At 38.4% G+C, this 26,966-nt stretch overlaps 1 protein-coding gene across 1 annotated transcript in view; it reads right to left on the minus strand.

The window, feature by feature from the left end:
- ARHGAP42 (Rho GTPase activating protein 42) overlaps window positions 1–26,966 on the minus strand; it is a 172,786-nt gene that overhangs the window by 79,237 nt on the left and 66,583 nt on the right. The window contains exon 4 of the mRNA XM_075742338.1: window positions 2,524–2,595. Coding sequence (XP_075598453.1) covers window positions 2,524–2,595 — 72 coding nt within the window. The remainder of the gene's footprint in view (window positions 1–2,523; window positions 2,596–26,966) is intronic.

The following is a 26,966-nucleotide window of genomic DNA, read 5'->3' on the forward strand; positions in this document are numbered from 1 at the left end:
GTAAGTTAACGTTAGGAGAAGAAAAAAACCAGCTCAAATCTGCTATTTCAGAGCAGAAAGTAACAGCTGATACACAGCCCATACAGCTGATGTGTTTAGAAAAGACCTCAAATAAAAAGTGACATTCTCAGCGTTCTTTGAAACTTGCTGGTGAAATCCAAGCAACAAGAAAACATCTATGTTGTTCATTTGGCTATCAGTGCAGATGACCCCAGAGGAGTTCAAAGAGCCAAATCTCTGTGCAAACCTTCATCAACTGCAGATAAATAACTAGCAAACTCAACTCATCCCATATTTATAAGAGTTCATAAATGCTCAAGGGTTGAGCCCAGTGACAGCAATGGAGGTGAGCGATCTGACCATGTTCTCTACTTTATGAACAATGAGTTTCAGAAAGCCCAAATTTCTACTTTATTTCATACTGGTCTCATTATTCCTAGATCATACATTGCTATTTTGTAATTACTAGAAAAAAGGTATTAAATGTAATTAATCTCTCACTTCTTTGTGTTGATTCCTTTTAAAGGCCAACTGTAATTGCTTCTGCTGATAAAAATCAATTCAGAGGCGAATGTTTGTATTGCAGTCTGGGTTATGCAGGTGGTTTGAATCTCTTTCTCATTTTTGACCTTGATAGTTGAACTCCATGAGCAGTTCAAGAAAAGATGAGTTTATTCGACATTTTATAAAACAATGAGCTGCGAGAGCTCTCTATATGGTATCAATGTGTCAAGCCAGTATCATGGACTGCCCCAAACACACACCGTGCTGCATCATAAAGTGCATTAGACACTGGAATAAGAGTTAGCCAAGCCAGGCTTTCTCGTGAACTCACTCAGTACCCTGTTATGTGACCACAGACAAGTCAAAATAATCACTCTTTCCACAAATTATATAAGATGGGCAAAGGCTCATATTTTATCTAGAAGGGATATGGAAAAGAAACCAGGCATTGTGATATACTGAACAGAGAGGACTCAACCTGTCCTGTAGTGCCCTGCCTTTAATGTTAAATACTTGCTGATTCAAAAAACAAAGGAGTCATTTTCAATTAGATCATTAAATATGTGTTGACATCTTCCGAGTGATGTATTCAAAGGGGACAGGACTGCCTTATACAATTCTGCAGAGAGCCCTGTGAGCCACCTGTGGATTGTCTCTCTGATGTACCAGGACAGTCAACAGTACAGCAGGTTAGGCATTCAAACTTATCCCTTAAACTATGGGAATATGAAATGAAACGGTAACACAAAGAACTGAACAACGCAACTAAAACCTACTGAAAACTAAAAATATTTTTGTGCTGGGATTAAATTCTGAGTTGTGCAGCATGGTAAACAAACTCCCAGCCCTGCATCTCACAGCAGCATAGGGGTGGGACAAGAGAAGAATGCAGTTGTACACAAAAACATATCAAGTAAGAGGGTAAAGAACATCCATTTCAGAGAAATCTGACCTCAAGTTCACAGTAAAAATTCTTCTCAAACATTTACTTAGTTCCTGTGCGGAAGCATTCTCATCTGTTTGCTACACATCACAACAGCAGTACAAAAAGTATAAGCCTTTGGTCTCTCCAATAGCTCTGTTCTTCTGAGGTTGCTCGTGTACAGCACAAGCACAACCTCAGCTACAACATCAGAGAGATATTTTTTTTGTACCCGTTTTACCTTGCAAATGGAAAATTTCCCAGAAAATTTAATATAAGATGCAAAATGCTTCAGAACTAGCATATTTATGTAGACAGACGGAACTGTTATTAACCATGCCTCTAATTGACTACCGCTGCCTTTCTGAATCTATCTGAGATTGTGATCAAAGTAGTCACTGATAACCACTTAAGACTCCAGGATCAAACTGAAAATAGCTCTTCTAGACTAACAGTTCATTTCAACATCTTTTTCCCCAATATATCTGATTTCCTGGGCTGACTGAACCCTGGTAGAGACAACCCGCACTGTTTCTCTAACACAGATGTAACACAATGCCAGAGAACTGGCTTAAATCACCAACTGGAGCACTTCCACCATGGGAACATCTCTGGGCAATATGAAGGTGAATACTCAGGCAATATGAATGTGAATTGCTGCACTGCATCAGCTGTGTAAAGTGGAGAGGGAAAGCAGAGACAGAAAGAGAGTATGTCTAAAGCACGCTGACTTTTGTAGGTCTTCATACAACAGGCATTTCAGGTCCACTGCACCCACTGCAGCTGTTTGAACCCTCTGTGTGGTTCTGGGTTAACCCAAGATGCAACATAATGTAAATGCAGACAGCAGAACTCCACATGGTAGGAATGTGCAATAGTAGCAAGAGCTGTACCCTATGCTTATAATTAGTCTTTAAACTCCACTTCTAAATCATCTCCTCCGAAGCAAAGAATTCAGTATAACTTACTAATATATTAATGAGGACGGCATCAAATATGTTTGAATACAAATGCCTGTTTTCAGTCCAGCTTTCAAAACACACTGATAAACTCAAATAAACATGAAATGAAAGAGAATCGTTTCCGCAGGCACTTACTTTTGCTGCTCCTATTTGCTCTTTACGAAACTTCTCCAGCGGTGCTATTAGCACATCATTAGCATTCTGGATCTGCAAAGTTAAACATAAAGCATATCTTTTTAATACAGAGTATTTGCAGAAAGTGGAGTCATTGTAACTCTGCCAATGTGCAAGACTGAAAAATTCATGTCTTAAAATTCTGGTAAGAGCATATGGGTAGGAGTCAAATAATTATATCTTTACATAAAACATACAACACACATGTTCACTGGTCTATTATGGAACTTTTCCATGAATAGCTAAAGCAATTGTAATGAATGATGTAGGAACTTTATCTGCAATACATAGAAGGGTTTTCTGATGTTTTACTTCCATTTCTTGCATCTTGCCTAAATCCAGAATAGAAAACGAAAACTTCCAGGAACATCTTTTGGCAGCACACAGAAGACAAACATAGTAGTACCGACAGCACTGCCTAAAAAATCCTGTGTTTACAGAATCTGAATCTTTGACAGCTGAATCTTTTCGGCTATCTCTATGAATTATACACCTAGTTACACTGACCAGAGGAGAGTAAGACAGAGAACTCTAAAAAGAAAAGTGGACAACGTACAAAATACTCTAGATTGGATTTCTTCACTTTTCTAGTTTTTAAACTAATTTAAGATGCCCTGCAGCTATTTTTATCGCTTTAACCTAAACCAGGGTTCCTAATGAATCACAGTTTTCCCCTCACGGCCTCTGTTTATTTAGTGTAATTCCAGTCCTGGGAACCCCTCTCTGAAGATCATTCCCAGCAGCGACCACCCGAAGTGGTCCCTAGTCATTTGGGCTGGAAACACACATGCAGCAGAATACAAATGCCAGCCATGCCATCATGCCACTCACTAAATAAACGGGTAGCATGACTTCACCATATGCCTTTTAATAACCAATTAAATTGATTTTACTGCAGAAAAATCAGAAGAAATTGAAAACTGCCAACACATCAGAAATTAAGCATAATAAAACACATTATAATAGTCTATTATACTAACTACAGGCAAAAATTTAGGTTTTCTGCATGAATAGTTTTTTTTTTTTTTCCTCCTCACCAGTCCAGTGTTTACCACTCATCACATTCTACATTTGGGCTTTGGCAGGTTTGGAGGTCTGGGCAAAGCTAACATGTACCTAAGCCACATGTGAATGAATACAGCTCTTGTGATTCTTCCATAACAATAATTGATACGTTACACTGTCAGTTGAGCATGAAAACTTCTCAGAAGGCTGCAATAATAAACATAAAGAATAAACCCATTGAAACACAAACACATTTTGTTTTCTCCCAAACCTAACATTACAATTTGAAAGACCACAGAATCACCACATATCTCTCAGAAGGGCAGTTTCAGGAAAAGTCGAGACTCTCTCTGACATCCTAATGTAACAAAGGCCAAGACAGCAAAGCCAACACTTGGCATGCTCGATGATACAGGGATCAAAATGGGCTACATTTAAAGGTAAAGATCAGGCGCTGAGGATGAGGAGGAGTGTTTTCACTGCATTCAACATACTCCATCAGTTTGACTGCAACAGACTACAAAGCTACGTTATGCTCCAAGTGGACATTTTCCCCAAATATATGGACTTTTAGGCAACATCCAGCTATCTGACTGAGAGTCAACACTTTCTACAAGGCAAAGTGCATGCACTTAAAAGATAATCTCTATCCCAATGATCACTAAGCAATGCAGATTAAAATTAACAGGAGTACAAAAGTGTTAAATAAGTTGCCCACAATCAAGCAGAAGTGCACTGTGTACATCTGGAAGCAGCAGCTGGAAGTTTTGACAGCTGACAGAGCATGTACACGGCTTTTGGCACATACAGAAATCACAAAGGCTTGCTGGAGTCACTGGTACAGAAGTGTGGATACATCTTTTCTTTCTTTTTCATGTACAAAAGTAAGTTTTTTCTCTTGTCATTGCTATATACAACAACAACATATTAAATACGTCACAGTTCAATTAAAAGAGACAATTCAAATAATTAAAATATTATTGAAGTAGTTACTACTGATACCAGTAATCGCTGTTAGTCCTGTTGCTAGTCAGTGCCAGTCAAACTAACTCTACATGGAGCTGAATATGGCTCTTCCCTTCGCTCAACGCTATCACGTTTAGGTGGCCACCATGCCACACCAGGAGACCTCACTTCATATGTTGCCCTCTTGACAGCCTTAAAATGACTGAAACACAACTACTACCAGTCTCACTCAATGCTGCTACAAAGCAAATGAAATATCCTGCTTCAAAGACTGTGGAAGAATAATTCATAGGAAACATTCGGCACTAAGAAGGAGTCATCTGGGAAGTAAGTGGCTTTGCCGGGCTGAGGCACGTTATTCACCCCCACAGTTATACATGCAACTAGGAATGGACAGTGGGTATCACAGGGCTAATTAAAAGATGTCATGTACTTCATCTAGACAAGGTCTGTGCCCCCAAACAGATCTGCTGAGCCACATCAACAGAACGTGCTGCAAGCTCATCCCTGGGCTGAAAGCTTCTACTGACAAAAGCCCTGATGTGGCAATTCACCTCCCAGCAAAATTAAGAGCTAGGCAAGTAATGGCCTTTGGGGAGGGAGAACACACCAGCAAAGTACCAGAGAGAATCCCAGCAGACGTATTTCAACAGCCGGTATTACAAGATGCAGAATGCTCTGCTGAGAAAAGACTTCTGCTGATTTCCACCAGGCTGTGCCTAGCTTTTGGAGACTGAAAATTATAGAGAAAGAATAATTTTTGCCTTACACATGCATTTATTCGTTTCCTTTCATTGTTGATTCCTATCACTGCAATTACTTTACATTACAGTTTCTTTGTTAAGTGTCACAAATTGGCACAGAGCTTCTCTCTTCCCCCTCAAATTAAGAATCTAATCCTCCCACAACCATTTCTATAGAAATCTGATTGCTTTAGATAATCCGACATTTTCACTGTGTGGTCCTAACAGAGTAGCTTTCTTCCTGCCAATGCGATAATCCCTCTCCTACTCAGTTATTGTGCTAGCTTGGAATCACAGACACTTGGAACAGGCAAACAAAGTCAAAAAGACTGTAATGGTTTCTGTAAATAGCAACTTCAGAAATCCATGTTGTGTTTAAAATACAGATCTTGCCCTTAAAAGCTTATTCAGATTAGTCACACCTTTAGAGAAGTCATACTTTCTTGATCCAATAGTTATTGAATGCTACACAGTGCCAGCTCCCGGCTTGGCTAATATGTGGCAGTCAATCAAATAATGGGATTGTTTCTCTTGTTTGACAAAAGCGCCAGTCTTCCTCCAGAAGGATTAAAAATAAAATTAAAAAATCATGCAGTTTTAACTTAGTGTCAGTTCATCAGTCTTTTTTTTTAATTAAGATGCTAGACAAGTATTAGGCAGACATAATAGGAAAATACTACTTTGACAGTTGAGAGAGCTATATTAGATCTAGTGAAAAAGAAAGATTTTTCTAAAGAACTTCATCAACTTTTTAACTTTGGTATGTATAACTCTATTTAGATTTATTGATAAAACTACCATTAAAATAAGTATCACCAAAATCACACTGAATTTGTAAAAAATAATTGAAAAAGAAACATTTAAAAAATCAAAAAATACTTTTTTCTAAGCCAACTTTGACAACTTATGAGGTCATTCTCTGTTTGCATAACTGCAACACTTCAATATGCTCTGACAGCCTTTGAGACAACATGGTGAAGAACCATTAATTTGTCTTTTCTGATTCATTATCTTCCATCTTTCTAACCCACCCTCCTTCCTTCCAGAAGTTAGCTGTGAAATTGAATTTATATACCAATAATGAGATTAGATGTGGAGTTTCTCTGTGATGTGTCAAAAACCACAGTTTATACTTGGAGACATTTTTGACTAGCAATTTTTTGAACTTTCATTTTTTACTAAAAGTTTCAATCATCAGTAGAATGAAGAAGAAAATCCAACATCAACTAACATATCCATATGAGAATCACAATTATTACACTATGTTAGAAAAAGAAGAATAGAATTTTTGTAAACATATCTGAACATTTCCATTTCTAGATTTTCTTAAATTTAAGTCAATGTTAATTTTTTGAATGAGTTTTCTAGCCCTGAATTTGGGATAGATATGCAGATTGTACACGCATCATTCTTCTTCATGTTCTTTTACTTAGGTAGGACCAGTGGATATGAACAGAAATTTAACTTCAACTTTGATGCAGCTGCTTATTCATTAAATACTAACAATATAGACACAGAAATTTTAAGCCCTGAAGTGCTTTGAGCTTCACCTGGCAATCTACAATGTTGAATTGCAGTAATAAGAACAGTTAATACCTTTTGAGCTTTGTATTTTTATTTGCGGGGCTAAAGACTAGGTAGGTCGCAGAGACAATTAAGTTAACGGGATTCCCAACTGCCGGAAGATGACAGCAACAGTATCAAGTGATGCATTTTTGCAGAGACAGAATTAGGAATTAAATCAAGCTTATCTGAACTACAGTAAAATGCTTTAACTATGAAAAAAATTAGTTTCTATACTGTATCTGGGAAAGACATTTTTTGCTTCAAATCTGCTACGAGTACTTTTCACTGCAACACAGAATTCTCACACTTGCATATGGGAAATAAAACTAATTTCCCTGAAGTGCCAAATGACTCATGAGTTGTGAATGCTGACAAACACTAATCTGCTTCATGTTGGTATAAGACTTCTAGAAAACATCAATTAAATTCAAAGAAGGCAACGAATCTCATAGCTAATATATTCATAGCAATGCATTTCTAATGTAGAAAGATATTGCCCTGCTAGACAAAAAGAAATAATTTAATTTGAAATCTTTCCTCCAATTCCTAACAATTCCTAATGTCTGATCTGTCAGAAAAAAAATTCTTGTGTCTGTGGCCTGTATCAACAGCTCCTAATCAATACAACTTCAAACACACCAGCAGGGACCAAATACAGACACCAGGCATTTAGGTAAGTTAGTTATGTTTCAGGTTTACATGCTACAAAGAATATAAACATGTCATGATGATACATTAGTCATGTATTTAAGTCCTCAGTTTTTTATTTTAAAAGTTAAAAAGTGTAAATATTACATAAAGGTAATAATGTGAATTTCAGTGCCTGTAGCTACTTGACCTTAGTAGGACAAATATTTTTACAGCTTTGCACAGAAAACTCTACACAGATAAATCACATACTCAGAAAACAAAAAAATTAATATATTTGAAGTTTATCTTAATCCCTCTCACATTTACAAAAAAAAAAAGAGACCTCAAACAATATCCAAGCTTGTGTTAATTTTCTAAAAATATCACTACCAATGCCAGGTATTTCAAGAAGACTTCGAATTCAGCTGATGACAAAGTAGCTTCAGAAGATTACAAAGTTTTAACTATAGACTAGTAATAACATAGGTTGGACACTTCCATGTATGATGAGTAATGCAATATTCAGCTTCTTAGCCTAGTGGTGTATCAAGTGGTCTTAATACATTGGCACAAGGGGATGCTTATAAATCATGTGCCATGCTGGGAGTTGTTATATATGGCTGAATAAATTCTTTTTTCCTAAGTTTTTTCAAGTGAACATTATTTTTTTAATTTTCCATATCATGTAGCCTATGTTTAAAAGTAAATTACTATAGTGTCATACCTGAAATAGTCAAAAAATGACACAGGAGTACATGCACAAAGGCTGCCTTTAGCACCGAAAGGCCAGTCTCCTTAGGAAGTCCTCATGAAACATTAGAGGAGGAAACACTCCTATGAAGAACAATATAGAGGAGAAACCTAACTTCAGATGTTAGGTCTCATCAAGGAGTTTTTCTTTTCTACTGATTATAGAGAAAGTAGAATAAAAATCATTCACCCTTGGATAAAGTTGGTCTTTGTGAATATGCCTGCCTCAGATTCTACCATCAACTTTTTAAACCTAAAATATTTTGTTCTAAAAAGTACACATTGTCATGAGGTGTATATATACACAGAATATGGCATGTGCACATAATATTTTAAACTGAACACTGCAATCATCATCTCAGTTTTTCAGTATCTTGACTTTGCAATTACCTGTTTGGGGTCTTGGTAAATAAAGATTTCCTGATACATTTTCCCCTCAAAACATCTAATTACGGGTGGGTGGATAAACTAGATATGAAAGCTTTATCTTTCCAATTATCTGCCATCAGATTCTGTCCTGGGGTTTGGTGGGTTTTTTTGTTTTGGTTTGGTTTTTTTTTACACTTCCAGAAATATTTACTATTCCAGAAATACTGATTTTCTGAGAGATGAAGTAAGATAGGGGTTTCATTGGAAGCATCCATACTTCAGAGACAAATGTCCTACACAAAGAATGGTCTGTCTTTTTATCTCCATGTCCTTTAATGATGCTGTAGTACTTTAATGCTTGGATATCAACTCCTGTTATAAGCTACGAAAAATTGAGAGACACGTACAGATGCCACACCCACTTCTGTAAGAATCAGGAGGAGATCCTGATCTTTCCCTTCAACTGGGAAGTGATATCCTTTAAAATTCATCTGAAAGAAACAGTTGCATACCTGGGTTTTTGAGTGATGCTGAGACAGAGGCAAGTGCTACTAGAAAGCACACAACCTCACTTATGAAGAACTAAAGATCTTGAAAAGTAGGTCATTGGTGAGATCCTAGTCTGAGACAGTTTAGGATACTTTTGATCAAATTTTGACAAACTCATACCTTGACCAAAACCAGATTCTCCTGCAAACCTCAAATCTCTCTGGCACAGAAAATACCTTACAGTGGGGACTGCAGGAGGAGTGATCCTAACACCGTCAGAGCTCTTCACTTCCCTAGTCAGTCTTCGCTGAACTGCACCCACGCAGGACTCCTTTGCTGGAGGTACTGGCTGCCCACCCCTGCACTCAGCGAGCCCTCATTCTTCCCCTCCGCCCGTGCGGCTTTGCTCCTTCAGGACACTGTGAATTCCATACGAGCGGGAGACCTCCAACCCTATAGCTTATTTCCCCAATATATTCAAATCCCACAACAATTAGCCAAGCATTCAACCTGACCTGCTGCCCTTCCTGTGACTCAATGCTTAACTATGGTGACGCTGTAAAGAATTTAAAAGGAAAGAGATGAAAAAGAAAATTCCAAGAGGTGCATGCTGTTGAACCAGAGACTAAGGAGGCAGGAAAATAAAGATGTAAAAGCTATTTTTTAAATCAGAGGTTCAGTTCTATTAAACCCTTCAGTTCAAGCAAGCTGTTGCAGAGATTTATATTAATTGCGCATATTACAAACTGGTGCATCTTTCAAATATAGGTAATGATACTGCTCTTACTAATACAAAGAAACCCTGCACATTTTCATAGCTTTTTCACTTCTTTTTTTGTGAAAAACGCTATTCTCCTCTTCCATACAGAGTAAGACTCTTCACAAAACTAACAGCCTACTAATGGGGTGTTAATTTTAACTCTGCTTTTTCCTCCACCAGTCTCCAGTACAGGTAAACTACAGGGCAAGTTAGGTAGAGAGTATCACACCAACTGAGACTAGCACTAACAGAAAGAAATTACATTGCCAAGTTGAGAAGGAAAAGAAACATTTCATCATTCCTGAAAGCATGATGAGCACCAAGACTGTACTTGTAGCATTTTGTGTGCTAATGAAACAAAGAAAAGCCAAGGATCCCACTGAGGGAAGCCAATCCAGAGATTACTCCCAGGACTGCACTTGAAGGGGAAAAAGAAATAAAAAAAATAAAGAAAATAAATAAATAAAATCAAAGAACAAACAGTCCCACTCATGCTAAGAAGATTGCTAAGCACAGTATAAAAACAAGCAAATTTTTCAGAGAGTACTGTGACTATCTTTGTGATCACAAACCAGATGCGACCTTGTCTCACAAACTGGGGAGAATATCAAATACCAGGAGGTCCTCTCGGGCTCTCTCCCCCACTTGATAGTTTCCTTTGTTCCTCCCAAGCATCATGCAAGGAAGAAAATGTTATGGTTTGCAATCAATATGTTCCGGGAGCTCACTGGCAGGAATGCGTGAGTAAATGCCATTTTAGAAATACTCCATCATAATGTCTTTTTTCCCCTATTTTTAAAATATCCACTATACCATTAAACACAGCATGTAATTAAAAAGAAGTTTAAAATATTTTCATTACATCAGTGCATGTATGTAAACCACATTTCATTCCTTTTACATCCAACAGTCTCAAAGTTGGGGCATGTTTCCACATGCTCCTAAACAAGGTGATGATGACCTTTGCGCTCTCAGATAAGGGTGCAACACAGCGAGTTCCTATCAAATACAGCCCAACCACTCTCAAGCATCTTGCCTTTTCTGTGATGTCTCCATCTCTACGGCCAACTACAACTTTTATGGTACTTCAGCACTCAAAGATCCCAAGGTCCAGTACAAACTTTCATAAAACCAGTAACGTGATTCTCTTGGAAGGAAAGGAGGCACCAATACCCTCCATGTGTGCAATGACCGTGGAGCAGAAGCTCCTTTCTTTCTCCCAGAACACAAGCCTTGTGAATGACCCTGAAATCCTGGACCTTTGAGATCACTCTATACTAACACTGGTTAACTGTCTTTGTGGCCATGTAATAACAGAGAAATATGAACTCTAATGACTGGCATTAAGAGAATAGAGAAAGAAAAAAGTATTTTTGAGTTTAAATGACAGCTCCCCCCCCCGCCAAAATCTGGAAACTTTAAGTATCCCCTAATGAATCAGTTCATACACTGGCAACAGCAAGACCTGACAGAAGACATTACCATCTCAATAACGGTACCTGTTTACAGACTCTCAAGAACTTGCAGGCAATTAATTCAGTCACTCAACATTAGATATTCATGGCCTCTGCACTTGATATGGCCACATGAGCTTCCCTTCTGAATCCATGGGGAGAAATAAGCACGATTCCTGTGACCCATATGGACACCTCTCAGACAAGACGCATCACATCATGAAATTGCCTGGTTCTCTGCAATCAAACTCAAGTTTGCTATTCTGCTTCCATGAAGATAGGTCACCTCCTCCAAACTCAGGAGCGATGCAGCCCAACAAAGAGGAAGCCAGGCAAAAACACCAAGAGGCCCCTGTGGATGAACAAGGAGCTCCTGGGCAAAGTCAAACAAAAAAAAGGAAGCCTACAGAGGGTGGAAACAAAGACAGGTGTCCTGGGAAGAACACGGAGAAACTGTCCGAGCAGCCAAATATAGAATTAAATCTGGCCAGGGACGTTAAGGACAACAAGAAAAGCTTCTATAGGTATGTCAGTGAGAAAAGGAGGACGAGGGAAAATGCGGGTCCCCTCTGGAATGAAACAAGCAACCTGGTTACCCAGAAGGCTGAGGTACTCAACGACTTCTTTGCCTCAGTCTTCACTGGCAAATCCTTGAGCCACACTGCCCAGGTCACAGAAGGCAGGGACTGGGAGAATGCAGAACTGCCCACTGTAGGAGAAGATCAGGTTCAAGAATATGTAAGGAACCTGAAGGTGCACAAGTCCATGGGACCTGAGGAGATGCATCTGTGGGTGCTGAGGGAAGTGGCGGATGAAGTTGCTAAGCCACTCTCCATCATATTTGAGAAGTCCTGACAGTCCGGCAAAGTTCCCACTGACTGGAAAAGGGGAAACATAACACCCATTTTTAAGAAGGGTAAAAAGGAAGACCCAGGGAACTACAGGCTGGTCAGTCTCACCTCTGTGCCCGGCAAGACCATGGAGCAGATCCTCCTGGAGACTATGCTCAGGCACATGGAAAATAAGGAGGTGATTGGCAATGAGTGGCATTCCTCAGGGGTCGGTACTGGGACCGGCACTGTTCAACATCTTTGTCGGCAACACAGACAGAGGGATCGAGTGCACCCTCAGCAAGTTTGCTGACGACACCAAGCTGTGTGGTGTGGTCGACACGCTGGAGGGAAGGGATGCCATCCAGAGGGACCTTGACAGGCTGGAGAGGTGGGCCCGTGTGAATTGCATGAAGTTCAACACGGCTAAGTGCAAGGTCCTGCACGAGGGTCAGGGCAATCCCAAGCACGACTATAGGGCGAGGCTGGGCGAGGAATGGATTGAGAGCAGCCCCGAGGAAAAGGACTTGGGGGGTATTGATTGATGAGAAGCTCAGCATGAGCTGGCAGTGTGCACTTGCAGCCCAGAAAGCCAACCGTATCCTGGGCTGCATCAAACCTGTAGGTCGAGGGAGGTGATCCTGCCCCTCTACTCCGCTCTGGTGAGACCCCACCTGGAGTACTGCGTCCAGCTCTGGGGGCCCCAGTACAGGAGAGACATGGAGCTGTTGGAGAGAGTCCAGAGGACGCCACAAAGATGATCCGAGGGCTGGAGCACCTCTGCTATGAGGACAGGCTGAGAGAGTTGGGGTTGTTCAGCCTGGAGAAGAGAAGGCTCCAGGGAGATCTAATTGCAGCTTACCAGTACCTAAAGGGGGCCTACAGGAAAGCTGATGAGGGACTGTTTGTGAGGGAGTGTAGTGACAGGACAAGGGGTAATGGCCTTAAGCTGAAGGAGGGTCCATTTAGATTAGATGTTAGAAATAAATTCTTGACTGTGAGGGTGGTGAGGCACTGGAACAGGTTGCCCAGAGAGGCTGTGGAGGCCCCCATTCCTGGATGAGTTCAAGGCCAGGTTGGATGGGGCTTTGGGCAACGTGGTCTAGTGGAGGGTGTCCCTGCTCATGGCAGGGGGGTTGGAACTAGATGATCTTTAAGGTCCCTTCCAACCCTAACCATTCTGTGATAATTCTGAGTAGATGTATAAAGTCTAAATACAACATTATTTAGATGTTTCCAAAAGAAAGCAAATGAATGTCTGGGCCACTGAGGCTTAAGTCTGCTCTCACTCAGGGATACTGCAAATCCATTCAAAGTTTTATGGAATTACCCAAAGAAATCTGGGACTGGGCAGAAGAGTTGCTTCTCATTCAGCAGCAAGCAGCGAGATTCAACAGAGCCAGCGTAAACGTTACAGACATTACAAGATTCACAAAGGTTATTGTCAAGTTAACTCCACGGTCCAAAGTTACACTCACAAAGGTATATGGCACTTCCAATATGTACTGAACAGTTGAATTACAAATGCAGTCATACACCCAAAATATTGAAGAATAAATTACTGGTGTACTACAACCAATGAAGTAGTGTAACAATGACTTGCTTCAGAATTTAAAAGAAACAAATAGGCAAATACATTTTAATTCTGAAGTGAGGCTATATAGGGAACACAAACTTTATTATATTACGTAATACAGGATATGGCTTATTATTAGGCACAAAATGAAGTAACATTTTTATACCTCTAGATTTCCTTTTATTTAATTTATAGCATACTTATCACCAACTGATATACGTGTAGAGTGAGTGCTGAAACAGGTATATTCAAAACTGCTCATCTGATCTAGGCTATTTTGCCTGTTAAAACCCAAATTTGCCGTTGCATATCACTTCTTTTTAAGCTGGGACTTCGTTCAGTCTCAGAAATCAGCATTCTGCCCTACATCACGGTGTCCCATGGCAGCATGCTGCCTCTACTACTTGCACTTTCTGTTATTAACAGGTATTAAGACAGCAGATTCACCAGCTGGCTCTGGAACATGGCAGCTAACTGGTGTCTGACACAGACAGCAAGCACTCATCCAGGGACCTCACTGAAGCCGAGTATGGAAACTAACAGAAGAAAACAGATCTTCAGAAATCAGATGCTCCCAGTCTGACCCTGTTCACGTAACGCTGCTCCAGAAACATCTGAACATCATTACCTGTTCACTGGAACAGGTTGCCCAGAGAGGTTGTGGATGTCCCATCCCTGGAAGTGTTCAAGGCCAGGTTGGATGGGGCTTTGGGCAACATGGTCTAGTGTAGGGTATCCCTGCCCATGGCAGGGGGGTTGGAACTAGATGATCTTTAAGGTCCCTTCCAACCCAAACCTTTCTATGATTCTATGATTACGTTACCTAATGGCAAGGTCTTACAGAAATACAGGACAAGTTCCCAACAGAACAAGCATTTAACAGAACTATATAGGAAATAACAGGTCTTATAAATGATTTCAAGTATCTTATGACTAGTTTTCTTAATGATTTGTTCATCTCTTCATGAACTGCAACCATAACATACAATACTTAATGACTGCAAGACTGGACTCTGATTTTAGACATTGCTCAGTGAATGACAAGACACATAGCGAAGGAAAAAAAAAAAGCACTTAGATGAGAATAATTGTACCATGGAGTTACTGCAGCAAGTTTCACAGGCATCTCAACAGTTCTTGTTTTGCATAATGAGGCAGGTTATTTCAGGCTGAACATATCATTGCAGGGAAAAAAAGAGTAAAGTGAGCCAAAAAATTTCCATATATTAGAAGTTTTTTATAGATGGAAAAATGGTGTTTGGCATATCTAGAAAGTATATTATCTACACGTTCATTTAATACTTCTTTTTAATGGTATGTCCCTTTAACTTTCTTGTTCACTCAATGCATTCATTGCCTGTGATGTCTCTGGAGGGAAAAAGCTAAATAGTCATTCCATCTGTTTGAAATTCCACATTTGAGAATTTGCAGTAAGCAAGCTTAAAACGTCTTTGTTGCCTTATAAATATTTAAAGAGAAACTATCATTATATTTAAACTCCCAGAATTGTTGTTATTTTACAGTAGTTAAGTTTTAATGTTTGCATGCTAATCTGTTCCAGTCATAAACACAAGATTCTTGGGCACTGTCAGAACACTAATACTTCAAGCATAACTTTAAATAGCACCAAGAAGCACCTACTCAATTCCTGCTCTTTGTATGTGGAACAGAAATTGCATTTATTATAATCACCTTATACTAAATAGTCTGGTTTGACAAACGAAATTTACTGTTAAAGCCATCTTGATAACTGATGCTTAAACTGTCCTGCGAGTTGAGAAAGTGCAGCAGATAGATATTATCAATCACTCCAACTAGCAGTAAAGTCAGAGGCTACAAACCTAACACATACACCCAGTGAAAAAACTGCTTCTGATAACATGTAGTGGCAATGAGATGTCTAATACGTTCTACGGACAGCCTTAAAATTATTTACACTATATCTAAAGTGTCATCTGCATATAGAAAGCAGATTTGTTCTCGGAGGAATATTACATGCCTTTCAGATTTTCAAGCATTGTGAACTGCTGAAGCAAAAATGCTACAAACACCTTTATGTTAATTCTAGTCTACATCTTCAAAACAAAGCCTTACAAAAATGGATTATTGAAAGCAGTCATGTTCCATATATATGCACATGTGTATATACATATGTTTGAAGTTCGATATTCTCTTATATTCTCATAATTCTTTATTTTACTGCAAATCTCAAAAGACTGGTAGATTTAATTTTCTTTTTTATATAGTTGAATGAAGAGAAGGTTAAATATCTCAAATATTTGACCCAAATAAGGTCAAACAATATCTTTTCCTGCTACCATCACGTTAATAGTATTTTATAAACTCAGATTACAATAGGAAAACTATGTGATGCTAACCTTTAAAAATGTCTTTAAGTTTTTACTACAGACTTTTAAAATATACTTACACTTTTATAGAATTATTATACCAAAAGTTTACACTTAAAATGTCTTTTAAAATAAGAGATTACATAACAAAATGGTTACATTTAGGTATTACAATGTACAAATAATACAAAGACAAATTCAAATAGCTTTCAAGAAAGGCAACGCAATACATTTTACAATGTAAACAAGGAAATGGAGAAATGAAAAACAGCAGCTGATAAGAATTCTAAGAAATAGAAATGAGACTGTGCTAGCAATGCATAATGGGCTGGAGAAACCGGATGCCAGAGGTTGGTATCGAGACAAAAAAACCCAGCGGAATTATTCAAGGGCATGGCTAGATTCATGATCGTTAATAAACACACACTAGTTACATGCGTTAAATTGAAGGAAATCAGATCTTAGACTTGAAAGCGTTTGCAGAGTGAGCACATGAATTCCTCTCCCACTCACAGCATACAAACTGGCAAAGGAGTCCTGTGTTTGCTGAAACATTAGATACTCCCCAGAAGAAACATCTGTGTACAAAAGGGGCCCAAACAAATTCGGATAGGTTATGCTTTATAATGTAGTTGAAGTGGTAGGGGAAGAAAATTCCAAAATTAATATCATATAAAACCGATTCATCTCAAAATTTAACTTCCTTCCTACATCTTCATTTATTTCTTCCCTTCCTCCTTCGTAGCCTGAATAAAATAATAATAAAAAAATTGCACAGCTCTTCTCAAGTGGCAAGTCTCTATTCCAAATGTCAAACATTATCCCAAGTATTACAAGTACTGAACAAAGATGTAAACACTGGGATGTTGTTAATTAGGCTTTATGGGGAAATTAGGATGCAAAGAATGGTATCAAGGGAATTGCCCAGACACGGATTTTAACAATGCTGTTACTGCCCTCCCACAGTAACTTTTAACAAAATTGACTTCATTCCTCTCACAGTATGCCTTGCCAAGAAACGGATTTGAATAAAGGGCCCTCATTAGCAATAAAAGTTTGGAGGGTGGAAGTGCTGCTTGAACTTTGCATTGCTGAAGTAAGTACATGCGAGGAAAAGCACTTTGCTGAATTACTAACAGTGCCTGCACAAGCCAGTCCCAGCCTGCCCGTCCTCCTGTGTCAGCTGCTGCTCCCGGGTTCTTAAACAGCAACAGAAAAATAAACTTGTAGCATCCCCGCACTGACACGAAAGCTTAGGATACCAGCCTTCTGTACAACTGTGGAGCTCAGTGTGGCTATTCAGACCTCCTCAATGCCCAGGCAGGCTCTGCAATGCGCTCTGGCAGATGCCACGTGAAGGCTGATAGAATTATGCAATGAGTATTAATGCTCAAACCTCTTCTACCTGCTCCTTGTTAACTTCAGAGCAAAACTGAAGGTGGTGGTGATTCTCGAGCATCTAAGAGCTGTTCAGGGTTGCTCAGAAATGACAACATAGTGACAGCATAAAATATTTATGTTTTACTACTGACAGCACCAGTGAACCAATCTGAAAACGAAGCATATCATACCTACTTCAAGCAACTTATGGATCAACAGAATTGTAAACTAAGTTCCTGTTAACACTACCTTTATTATGCCATCTTTAAATTCAGGTTCTCAGGCCACAGCTGTACATCTAAAATAGGGCACCTAGATCCATTTTAGTCAATTTTCATTATAGCATAGTTCTAAGAATAGAGTTTTAAACAAACAGGACAATCTACAAACCTGCCTCCATGAGTCAGTAATCTTTAACAGCCAGAGGGTTCACACAGCATGGACTACCCTTCCTGTAACTAGCGTAGCTACTGTTGGGCTGAACTCAACATTCCTAACATTTAAAAATAATACTGAACCTAGGATGCATGAACTCGTCATGAAAATATCAAATGTGCCTGGGGAGCACATCACTCCTTCAGCTCAGCTACAAAGAGTTAATGTTAGGAATCTGAAGGGCAAGATGTTTAAATCTGTCTCTGATTAATGGGGAGGGGGGACTCCGATACTGTTACATATAATTCACAGAAGGAAGAGACCACTTCAAAACAGTTCTTGGCCAACAGGAAGGTAAAATACATTCATGGTCAGACTCTAAGGTGTGTTGATCCACTAGAAAACTCCCACATGAACACATTTAAGAGAACTCCTGTTCTAGGTACTGATAATAAGTCTTACGAAGCATTGGAGTGTCTCATCTTCAATGTGCCAGAAATCAGAAGCCAAAAGGCATGAACTGGTGGTTCTTCACTTACTCTGTTGATCTGGGGTTTTAAATAGACTGCCTTAATATAACGCAATGTTAACTGTTATCAAACACGTTTCCCTGATTGGGCAGTGAAGGCCTCTGCAGTGCCGGGCACGCTTACACCCAGCAACTTCACCAAAAGAGCAGGAGCAGTGAGCGGACACTGCAAAGAACCTGGTCGCTTACAAATAATTGAACACTACATGCGTGGAGCATTGTGAAGTAAAATTCAAATGAAGAAAACACTGTACAGTATGGTTTTCCCTCCCCCAGTATTATTCATTTATGTGAAAAATATTCACACCTTAACCCTATAGGAGTTTTAAATAGATTAACAGAAGCTAATGGCCAATAAGTTAAAAAGGAAAGGGGAAAAACCCCACTGACTTATGCCTTGTAATTGATTGTAAAGGCCCACTAGAGGATAATATACTGGGACAAGTTTGCTGCAAACAACGGGGGCTCCAGTTTTGTATCTCCTGTACTTCATTCATCTCTTTTCAGGTTATGGTACTGATTTTTTTTTTTCCCCTAAAAATCTTTTCGCATAACAAAGACCATGTATGCCACTGACTCCTTCATTACACAAGGACACACTTCAAAGAATTTCTGATTTGTCTGTGTCCTGTATTCCTGTTTTCCCTTCAGCAGGCAAGAGCTCAGTGGGGTTTTTGTCACTACTGTCACTTATGAGCTGGAAACTCTGTATATCTCCCTTCTGCACCCCCTCCTCGCCCAGTCTCTTCCGTCTCTTAGTCTTGCTGCTTAGCTGTGTGAGCAGAATTATCTTCTACATAGATGGGACCACTGTATAAAGTGTTAAAGAGTGCATTTAACTTTTTCTGATCTATGAAGAATTACAAAGATGACTGAAGCTGGTAGGTTTCATAACTAAAAGAGCTACACTCTTCTCCTCCTATCGGTTTTCTGATTTTCACCAAAATTATCCGTTTCTGTCAACAACCTGTGTTGTTCAAAAATAACTACCCTGTATTCAGAGGTTAATGACAGAAGACAATAACTTGAACACAGCATTTTTGGACACATTTAACTAGATAAATCCTTCGCTGCATGTATTCCATCTACACTATATAGGCACTATTTATGTCACCTGAAAAAAACAGACTACCTGGTGTTACAGGGGGAAAAAAAAAAAAACCACCACAAAACCCAAACCAATAAAAACCCCAGTTTGCTTTTTTCTCTTTTTCCCTGAAGATGTTTAGAAGACAGACATAAATCAGCAATGGATATGGTGATGGTAGGTAGCTAATCATCTGGTAAGAGATGCCATTTCTTTTTACGGCTTACTCCATGCATTGTAGCTCAATGAAAACTGTAAAAGATAAAATAATCGCAAGCACAACTACAATGAAGGAAAAACAGTTCAGTTGTGTACTTACAAGTTTGGGTACTTATCTTTTCATCACTACCATTAATACAAGCAGTGCATGTCTCTTGACTAGGCTGAGAGTTCAAATCATAATGAAAGCGAACGAGAACTTGAGAATGTCATTTCAGATAGCCAGCTGAAGAAAACTTTTCTGGTTTTTCCTCTCTTTATGGCTTTCCAAACAAACAAAAAAAAATCCTCAGCTTGAATGTTTACATTACATATTATCAAGTGGGAAATGGCTACATAAACACAGGAAACAGCATAATTGGAGCACAGAACTAATTAAGAAAAAATAGATCCAGAATTCAAGTATACCTATGCTTCAGAAAAATTTTAAAGGTAAATTATTCTATTGAGTACTATGGCAAATGCAGATATTTTACTATGTTACAAGTATCTTTCACTTCTTAAATATTTATCACAAGAAAAGTATTTTTTTCCCATAAAGAAAAAGTAAACACAATAAAACCAAAATTTCTTGTAGTGGGGGGAATCTTCAATTTAAGAAGTGAAGGAATCTCTGTTTTGGTGGAGTTTCTGTGGCTTTTTTCTTTTTACTTTTTAAAAATAAACAGCTACATAAATTATCTGATTAAGATAAATCTTAGCAAATAAGCAACAATATTTACTTTGCAAAGTCCCTATTTTAAATCTTCCCAGACACTTTCACTCTGGCTGTTAGACATACTTAAGAGTCACCCCAAATCAGTTCCGTATGTTTATTACTTTGTTTCTTTGCTTTTCAAAATCCTGATCTGTAAATTTTGTGGCCAGGCATGTTTCCCTCACTATGCAGATGTCAACAAAACATCTCCAGAGTGGAGTGAATGCACCCCGAAGAGACCTCCTTGTGAGGTCCACTACGATGCAAAGGGAAAGTTGGAAATCAATAAAAGAATAAATAAACACTTAACTAATCAAAGCAAGAATTTTCTGACTTACTATGAAAAGTGAAAGCAATGTTTTTTAATTAGCACGCATTATCCCTTAAGGGATGTTGAGCTGTCAGACTCACCACAGCATTTATTTTAAAAAACTTCATTTGTCAGAATTCCTGAAACTTATTTTAAATATGCTTTTCTCAAACAAAACAGAAAGCCAGAGTGCGGGTGCCTTCTTCCCAGACAGAAGCTGGAGACATTAAGGCAGATAGACAAGCTGTTCATTAGCAACAGACTTCTAAAAGAGATCAAGAGCTTGAGTGCCAGAATGTCATCAGCAACTTCTTCTGAGTCCAAAATAAGAACAAACACCTCAAAATTTTAGCTGAAACAATCAAACAAAAAACACTAAATGAAACTTTAACAGTGAGGGATAAAAATACACTGACAGAAATGATTTTATTTAACTTGTCCAAATTGCCAGTAATGGTTGTATTTGACTTAGTGATTCCTTTTGTTTTTCTTTAAAGAAACAAACAAACAAAAAATGGCCAGCTGCAGAACTATCCATAGAAATTTAGGCTTCTAAATACTAAAATCAATCTATTTAGAGCCTCACACAAAATGATCTTGGGAAAATGTCGCAGCTAATGAAGTTATTCTTAAATTCAACTGGAAAAGCAGATATTCATTAGAGGTTGTCCAACTTCTGACTCTTTCCCCTCCTCCCCATAATTCCTACCTTGAAAAAGAGAGAGTGAAAGTCTTCTTGAGAAACACACGATAATTCTTAGCCCATTACCGTGACAGGCATCTTTGAAATTAGTTACTAAACAATACTTCACGACAATCTGATTAACTATGATTCAGGCTAAGAAGGATGCATGGTCACTGAGTAATACAAAATACTTACTCTGGTTCTACATCGCATTTTCTAACACTTGGCTCCAACTCAGTTTGTGCCTTAGACACTTCTATTTTCCTTGGCAAAGTATTTCACAATGTAGCTCATCCTGAGGAAGTTTTCCTGACATTCAGCCTAAATTCTCTCCCAATTTCTTCCTGCCAGATGATTGCCTCTTCTTAGCTAGATGATGTAAGCAACATAGACACTTCCCACACAAAGAAACAAAAGTTCTGCTAATAATGTACAAATGAAGTTTAAATTCCCTCTTTTCAGGAACTCATGCAGAAAAAAATGCAAGTGAGACCATCTGAAAAAAACCCCTGTATCAGATTCTGAGCTCATTGCTTTTACACTCAACAGGTTCCGAAAATGCCTTGGTATGAGGATGAATACACAAACACAGAAGCAGATAAAATTATACATACATTATCTATACATATGCTAGGTAGCTACAGTCTTTTGAGCAATTATTCAAACTCTATAAATGTTTACAGTAGTGTTAAGAGCAATAAATAAATTTTTTTTATATCCATATAAAAAAATCTTGGCTTCTTATGAATCTATGAGTAAAAAATTTGGACAGAAGTTTTTTGCTTTTAAACTAAAGGGTAAATGAACTACTTACAACTCTACGAAAATAATTTTGACATATTACTAATAGCTTATGTAAGTGACAGTAAGTGTAAATGCACAGCCATTTGTCAAGACTGTGGTTTGAATATAAATGTTATCAACTATCAAAATTTCATTACTAGTACATGTAGACCCAGAAAACCTAATTATGGTAGGGAAAACAGTATTGTATTTTAGGTCCTACTAACTCCATCAGTTTTATAACCTGATTTGGAAATCGGACCTTCCAAATTACAGTAGATAGTGCAATTACATTATCACAGCTTTGAAAAGACACCATATTCCTGGGACTGATGGTCCCGTAACAGCTTTTGCCATTTTTAGGATACTGTGCTAGACTAATCTTTACTGAAATTTTTTACCAGCTTGGTTGCAAATGTAACTTTCTCCACCATGTTAAAGACAGCAACAACTATACCACTGAGTTATTAAAAACAAAAATAAATCTGGAAACTCTGTTCCTTTTCATGACAGTCATTATCATAACAAGTATTTTTCTTGTGCCTGTTCCCAAAATGACAAACCCTTGGAAACAAATATCTGATTGAAGGCCCATGAAATTAATTTCATACTAGCAGGTCTCCCTTAACGGAAATCTCACCAGGACCACATAGAAAGTTACTGCTAGTATTGCCTAAAATACAAAATGCGTGCACTTGAATATATATTCGGTAAACACACGCCAATCCACAGACACCCCACAGCTCAGACTTTAGAAGTGGCTTCTGTCTTTAGAAATGGTATGAATAAATATCCAAAGTGCTTTATGTGAAATCTGTGCTGGTTACAAGATTGATTGCCAAATATGGCGAGGTAACAAGCTTTAGAACGTGACAAAGAAAGGCTCACGCACAACTGAGCGCAAAGCGAAACTAGGTGGTCCTATGAACTCATCAACAACCTCATCGTTTTCCCCTTTGCCTCCTTACTCATTCTGCAACTCCCATTCATTAAGCCCTGTTTCAAATTCAAAAGGCAAGATGAACAGTTCAGACTGGAAGTGATTTTAACTACTGATCTACCTACTTCTTAGCAGCCCACGCAATCACTTCTGCATGACGTAAAAATGCTTTATCAGTGGCTAAGCGCTGGCTATCGGGACTACCCAGCTACGTATGCACCAGTTTATGAGCAGTCATGTAACGCTTGCCTGCTGCTGTTAGGGAGGCTGAGAATTCATTAAACAGCCAGGCAGGGTTGTGCTGGTAGTACAGCTGGCCCTGCAGTCGTTATTGGTGACCAATACGTGCTACCTACAGTATGAAAATGAATTTTCAGCTTCACAGGCACTGCAGGCCTCCACAGGTCAATTCCAGTAACTGCAAAAATGGGGTTAATAGCTACTAATCTCTATTATCTACTACTATTAGGAATCACTTTGTATTGCATTGCACAGCTGCTGTGAAATAAAACACTGAGAAAGGCAGTCTGACAGTTAAATGCTTTGCTTCTGTGCTGGGTCTGGTTCTTGATACGAGAGCCACGGCAGTATCCAAACAACACACTATTAGTTCTCTCGCCAGTACCAAAAAGACTGACCCCCCCAAATCATTGTTAAAAAAACCCAAATTAAAAAAAAAAAAAAAGTTGGTGCTGAGGAAACTGGCTATTCTAAGGGATGAATGTAATTGGAAGTTGTATTTTGTTCTAACAACTATTTCATGAATGAACATGTCCAGGCATAGAGCCAAAGTCAGCCGAGCTGTTTGTAATGGTACTATGCCCAGGAACTGTTCACTCTGAGATTGCAAGTATGCATCCTCTCAGGAAACAAAAGCAAGTGTACGAACATTTAAGATATTTTCTGAAGTTAGGTTAGCCATAGATTTGAACTATTCAGAGATAAATGAACTTTTGTAGGTGCAGGATCCATAGAAAATCTTTCAATATGTCCATACTATTGAGAGCATTAACTCTGTGTGTACAGCGCTCTGGTATCCCCACAGAAATTTAAAGAGTAAATGAGAAACGTGCAGTGTTTAGCCTGTTCAGGCTAATTCCTTTACAACCACAGGAAAAGGTTATGATGTTCCTTTAAAAAACAGACATAATGACAAATAAACTAATATGAAAATACAATATAAGAAGTTACAGAAAAATTTAAATTGATTTCATACTGTGAAATATAATTTTATAGCCGCATGCATACAAAGCTTTACTGATAGCTGACACACAGTAAAATGTTCAGAGGTTATTTATGCTGCAAACGGTGAAGAATTATAATTTAGAATGTTCTGCCAATTGTCAGTGGTGAAAGTTCAAAATGAGCGTGTTTGGAACAGCACACAGAATTAAGAAAGGGATGCAGGACGCGGGACGACATGTGTCATGACAAGACATTTAGAGCAAAAACGCTAGAAGTAATATCAGATACAGGTTTTTTAGTCTTTTTTCTCCTCTCATGCAACTATGACTAACAACATAAATCAATTTAGAAAGCTCTCATTTAGCTTGTAAAAAGATACCAATATAGTGTAAGAGCCAGCTTAGGGGGAGAGAAAGGTCTAGCATGCTTTCTTTAAAGGCAGCCTTTTACTGAAGGACAGGTATCCAAAGCAGCAGCTCTCACAATATTTTAATCTTTAAGGCTACCAGACTCCATGGCCCCATCATTTGAAACTTTCTGCAGGACCATGTCACATGGCTTCCGGATTTCTGCTATAATTTCCTTTTACCACCAGAAAAATAACCTCTTTCCTTGACCATGGCTAATAGTACTACCAGCAGGGCTGCAACAAACATTGCACCGAAAACTAGATTTGCAGGCATTTATTTTGGCGGTCACGCTAGCCTAAGCAGAATTTGCTGATCTTGCATTGCTACTTCATGCTGTCTTTGACTTCCTCCTCTGCTCTCTGTTGTTGTGATGCTCCAACAGTCTGTGGCAACACAGTTGAAAAAATAACCAGTAATTTTTTTGTTTTGTTTTGCTTTTAGCCAGGTCACCTTTCTGAATTGGGTACATAATAAACTGGCACTGCTGCCAAAAAACAGACAAAACTGTTAATCTGTTTCAGTCTCAGTTCAAAGTAAAACCACTTGCTTGGGGAAAGGCATTTCAGAAAGTTTGTCAAAGGAATAATAACTTGAGTTTGTCAAAGTAACAATAATTTGAGCTTCTACAGACATTCGAAAAGAATTAAAAAAGGAATCTAAGTGTTCTGAAAACCTTAAGACAACACCCTAATGAGAACACTTCAAATAAAACATGTGTGATGCAGCTATGTGCCCATGCAGATTACAGAGGTTCCCAAAAGGGAGAATATCAAGCTGCCTTGAATTTAAAACAAACAAACAAACAAACAAACCCACAATTTCTTTGCTTTCTTGTGAAAAGGTTTCGGAAGAGGATTGGTTGTGTTTGTTTTAAATAAAGGTATCTTTGTTTCTACATACCCTTCGGTACTTAAAGTGTTTGTGGTGTTATCCATTTCAAACCACATTTTGCAGGACACTGAATAAGACCAAGAACTACAGGGGTTTCAAAATCAGATTAAATGAAGAAAAATTCAAAAATATATTGTTTGTAAGAATGAAATACCTTTTATCATATTACTGGGAGAAATGCAGATAAATTAAAAAAATTAAGTGGTAGATCATCAGGTAACAGCATGTTCTGACATTATTACCGGCTAGTAATGGTTACAGCACACACCCTCTGCTATGAGCAACTCCATTCTCTCCTTCTGTAGTCACAAAATAAATACATAAAACTTTAAGGTTATAAGGTTGTCTGATCCAGCAAAACTCAGGTTCCTTTAAAACACTCATTTAGAAGTGCAAACGTCTTTCTCTTTTTCTCTGTCAACAGTCATCTGAGAAGACACTCAGTTAGTAACTGTGCTGAAAGCCAAAGCGTCTACAAGCTGAAATAGCAACTACCTGCATTTCTGTGAAGACTAAAACATCATTAAAATAAACTCATTTCAGCCACGCTACTCAGTGAATGTGTCTCAAAACACTATGGGAAGTTGCTGTCCTGTAATGCAAGATCACATGCATTGAAACACAGGCAATATGAAATGTGTAAATGGAATTGAGAAAAAAATCAGATTTATAAAATGAGAAGTAGTAAGTGGCTTTCCAACTAAGCCTTCATTTTGCGCTTTTACTGAAGTGAGTATTTCATCTGTCTGTCTCCTAACGACACTCTTCAGAATTGGGGAATGCCAAGCAATACCGTTCTGTGAATGTTCTCTCCTAACTGAAAAATACTGCAGAGTAAGCCAGAAATTTTCCAAAATTTGGCTATGAGTTTTATTTTATTTTTTTACTGGTTTATTGACTGGTTTTCAATAATCACTTCCTATTCTTATCGCAGTCACTGCTGGTTAGTCAATTAAGAACTGCAAAGAATGTTACTAACGCACCAACCCTGCTCACCAGGACACTGTAAAAATCATGGGACTGTTTATAGCAAGCTGTTAAATCTTTTAATAAAATGCTTCATAGACCAAAGATTAAAGACTCCCTGTAATCATTTTATACTGCAATCATCATAACTCCTTCCTAGTCAGATATCAATAGGGAAGTAAATGCAAATACAAGCACCAAGAACATAGAAGACAGGAGAAACTGTAATAGTTAACTGAATCAATTACATTAATCTACAGTGCAGTATTCCTGTAACACACATTGTATTTTAAAAATAAATGGATTTTCTTCATTTCCATTCTCTGCAGAAAACTGAAGGGCAAATACTGTAAGGACACCAATTATCAAAGCCTTCCTACTAAGGCTTTGTATACTGTTTATATAAGATGCTATAGGTACATGAATGTTAGGAAGTATTGTAACCAAGGATAAGAGCTAGG

This window comes from Balearica regulorum, chromosome 1 (genome assembly GCF_011004875.1).
Source record: "Balearica regulorum gibbericeps isolate bBalReg1 chromosome 1, bBalReg1.pri, whole genome shotgun sequence".
NCBI classification, from domain to species: Eukaryota; Metazoa; Chordata; class Aves; order Gruiformes; family Gruidae; genus Balearica; species Balearica regulorum.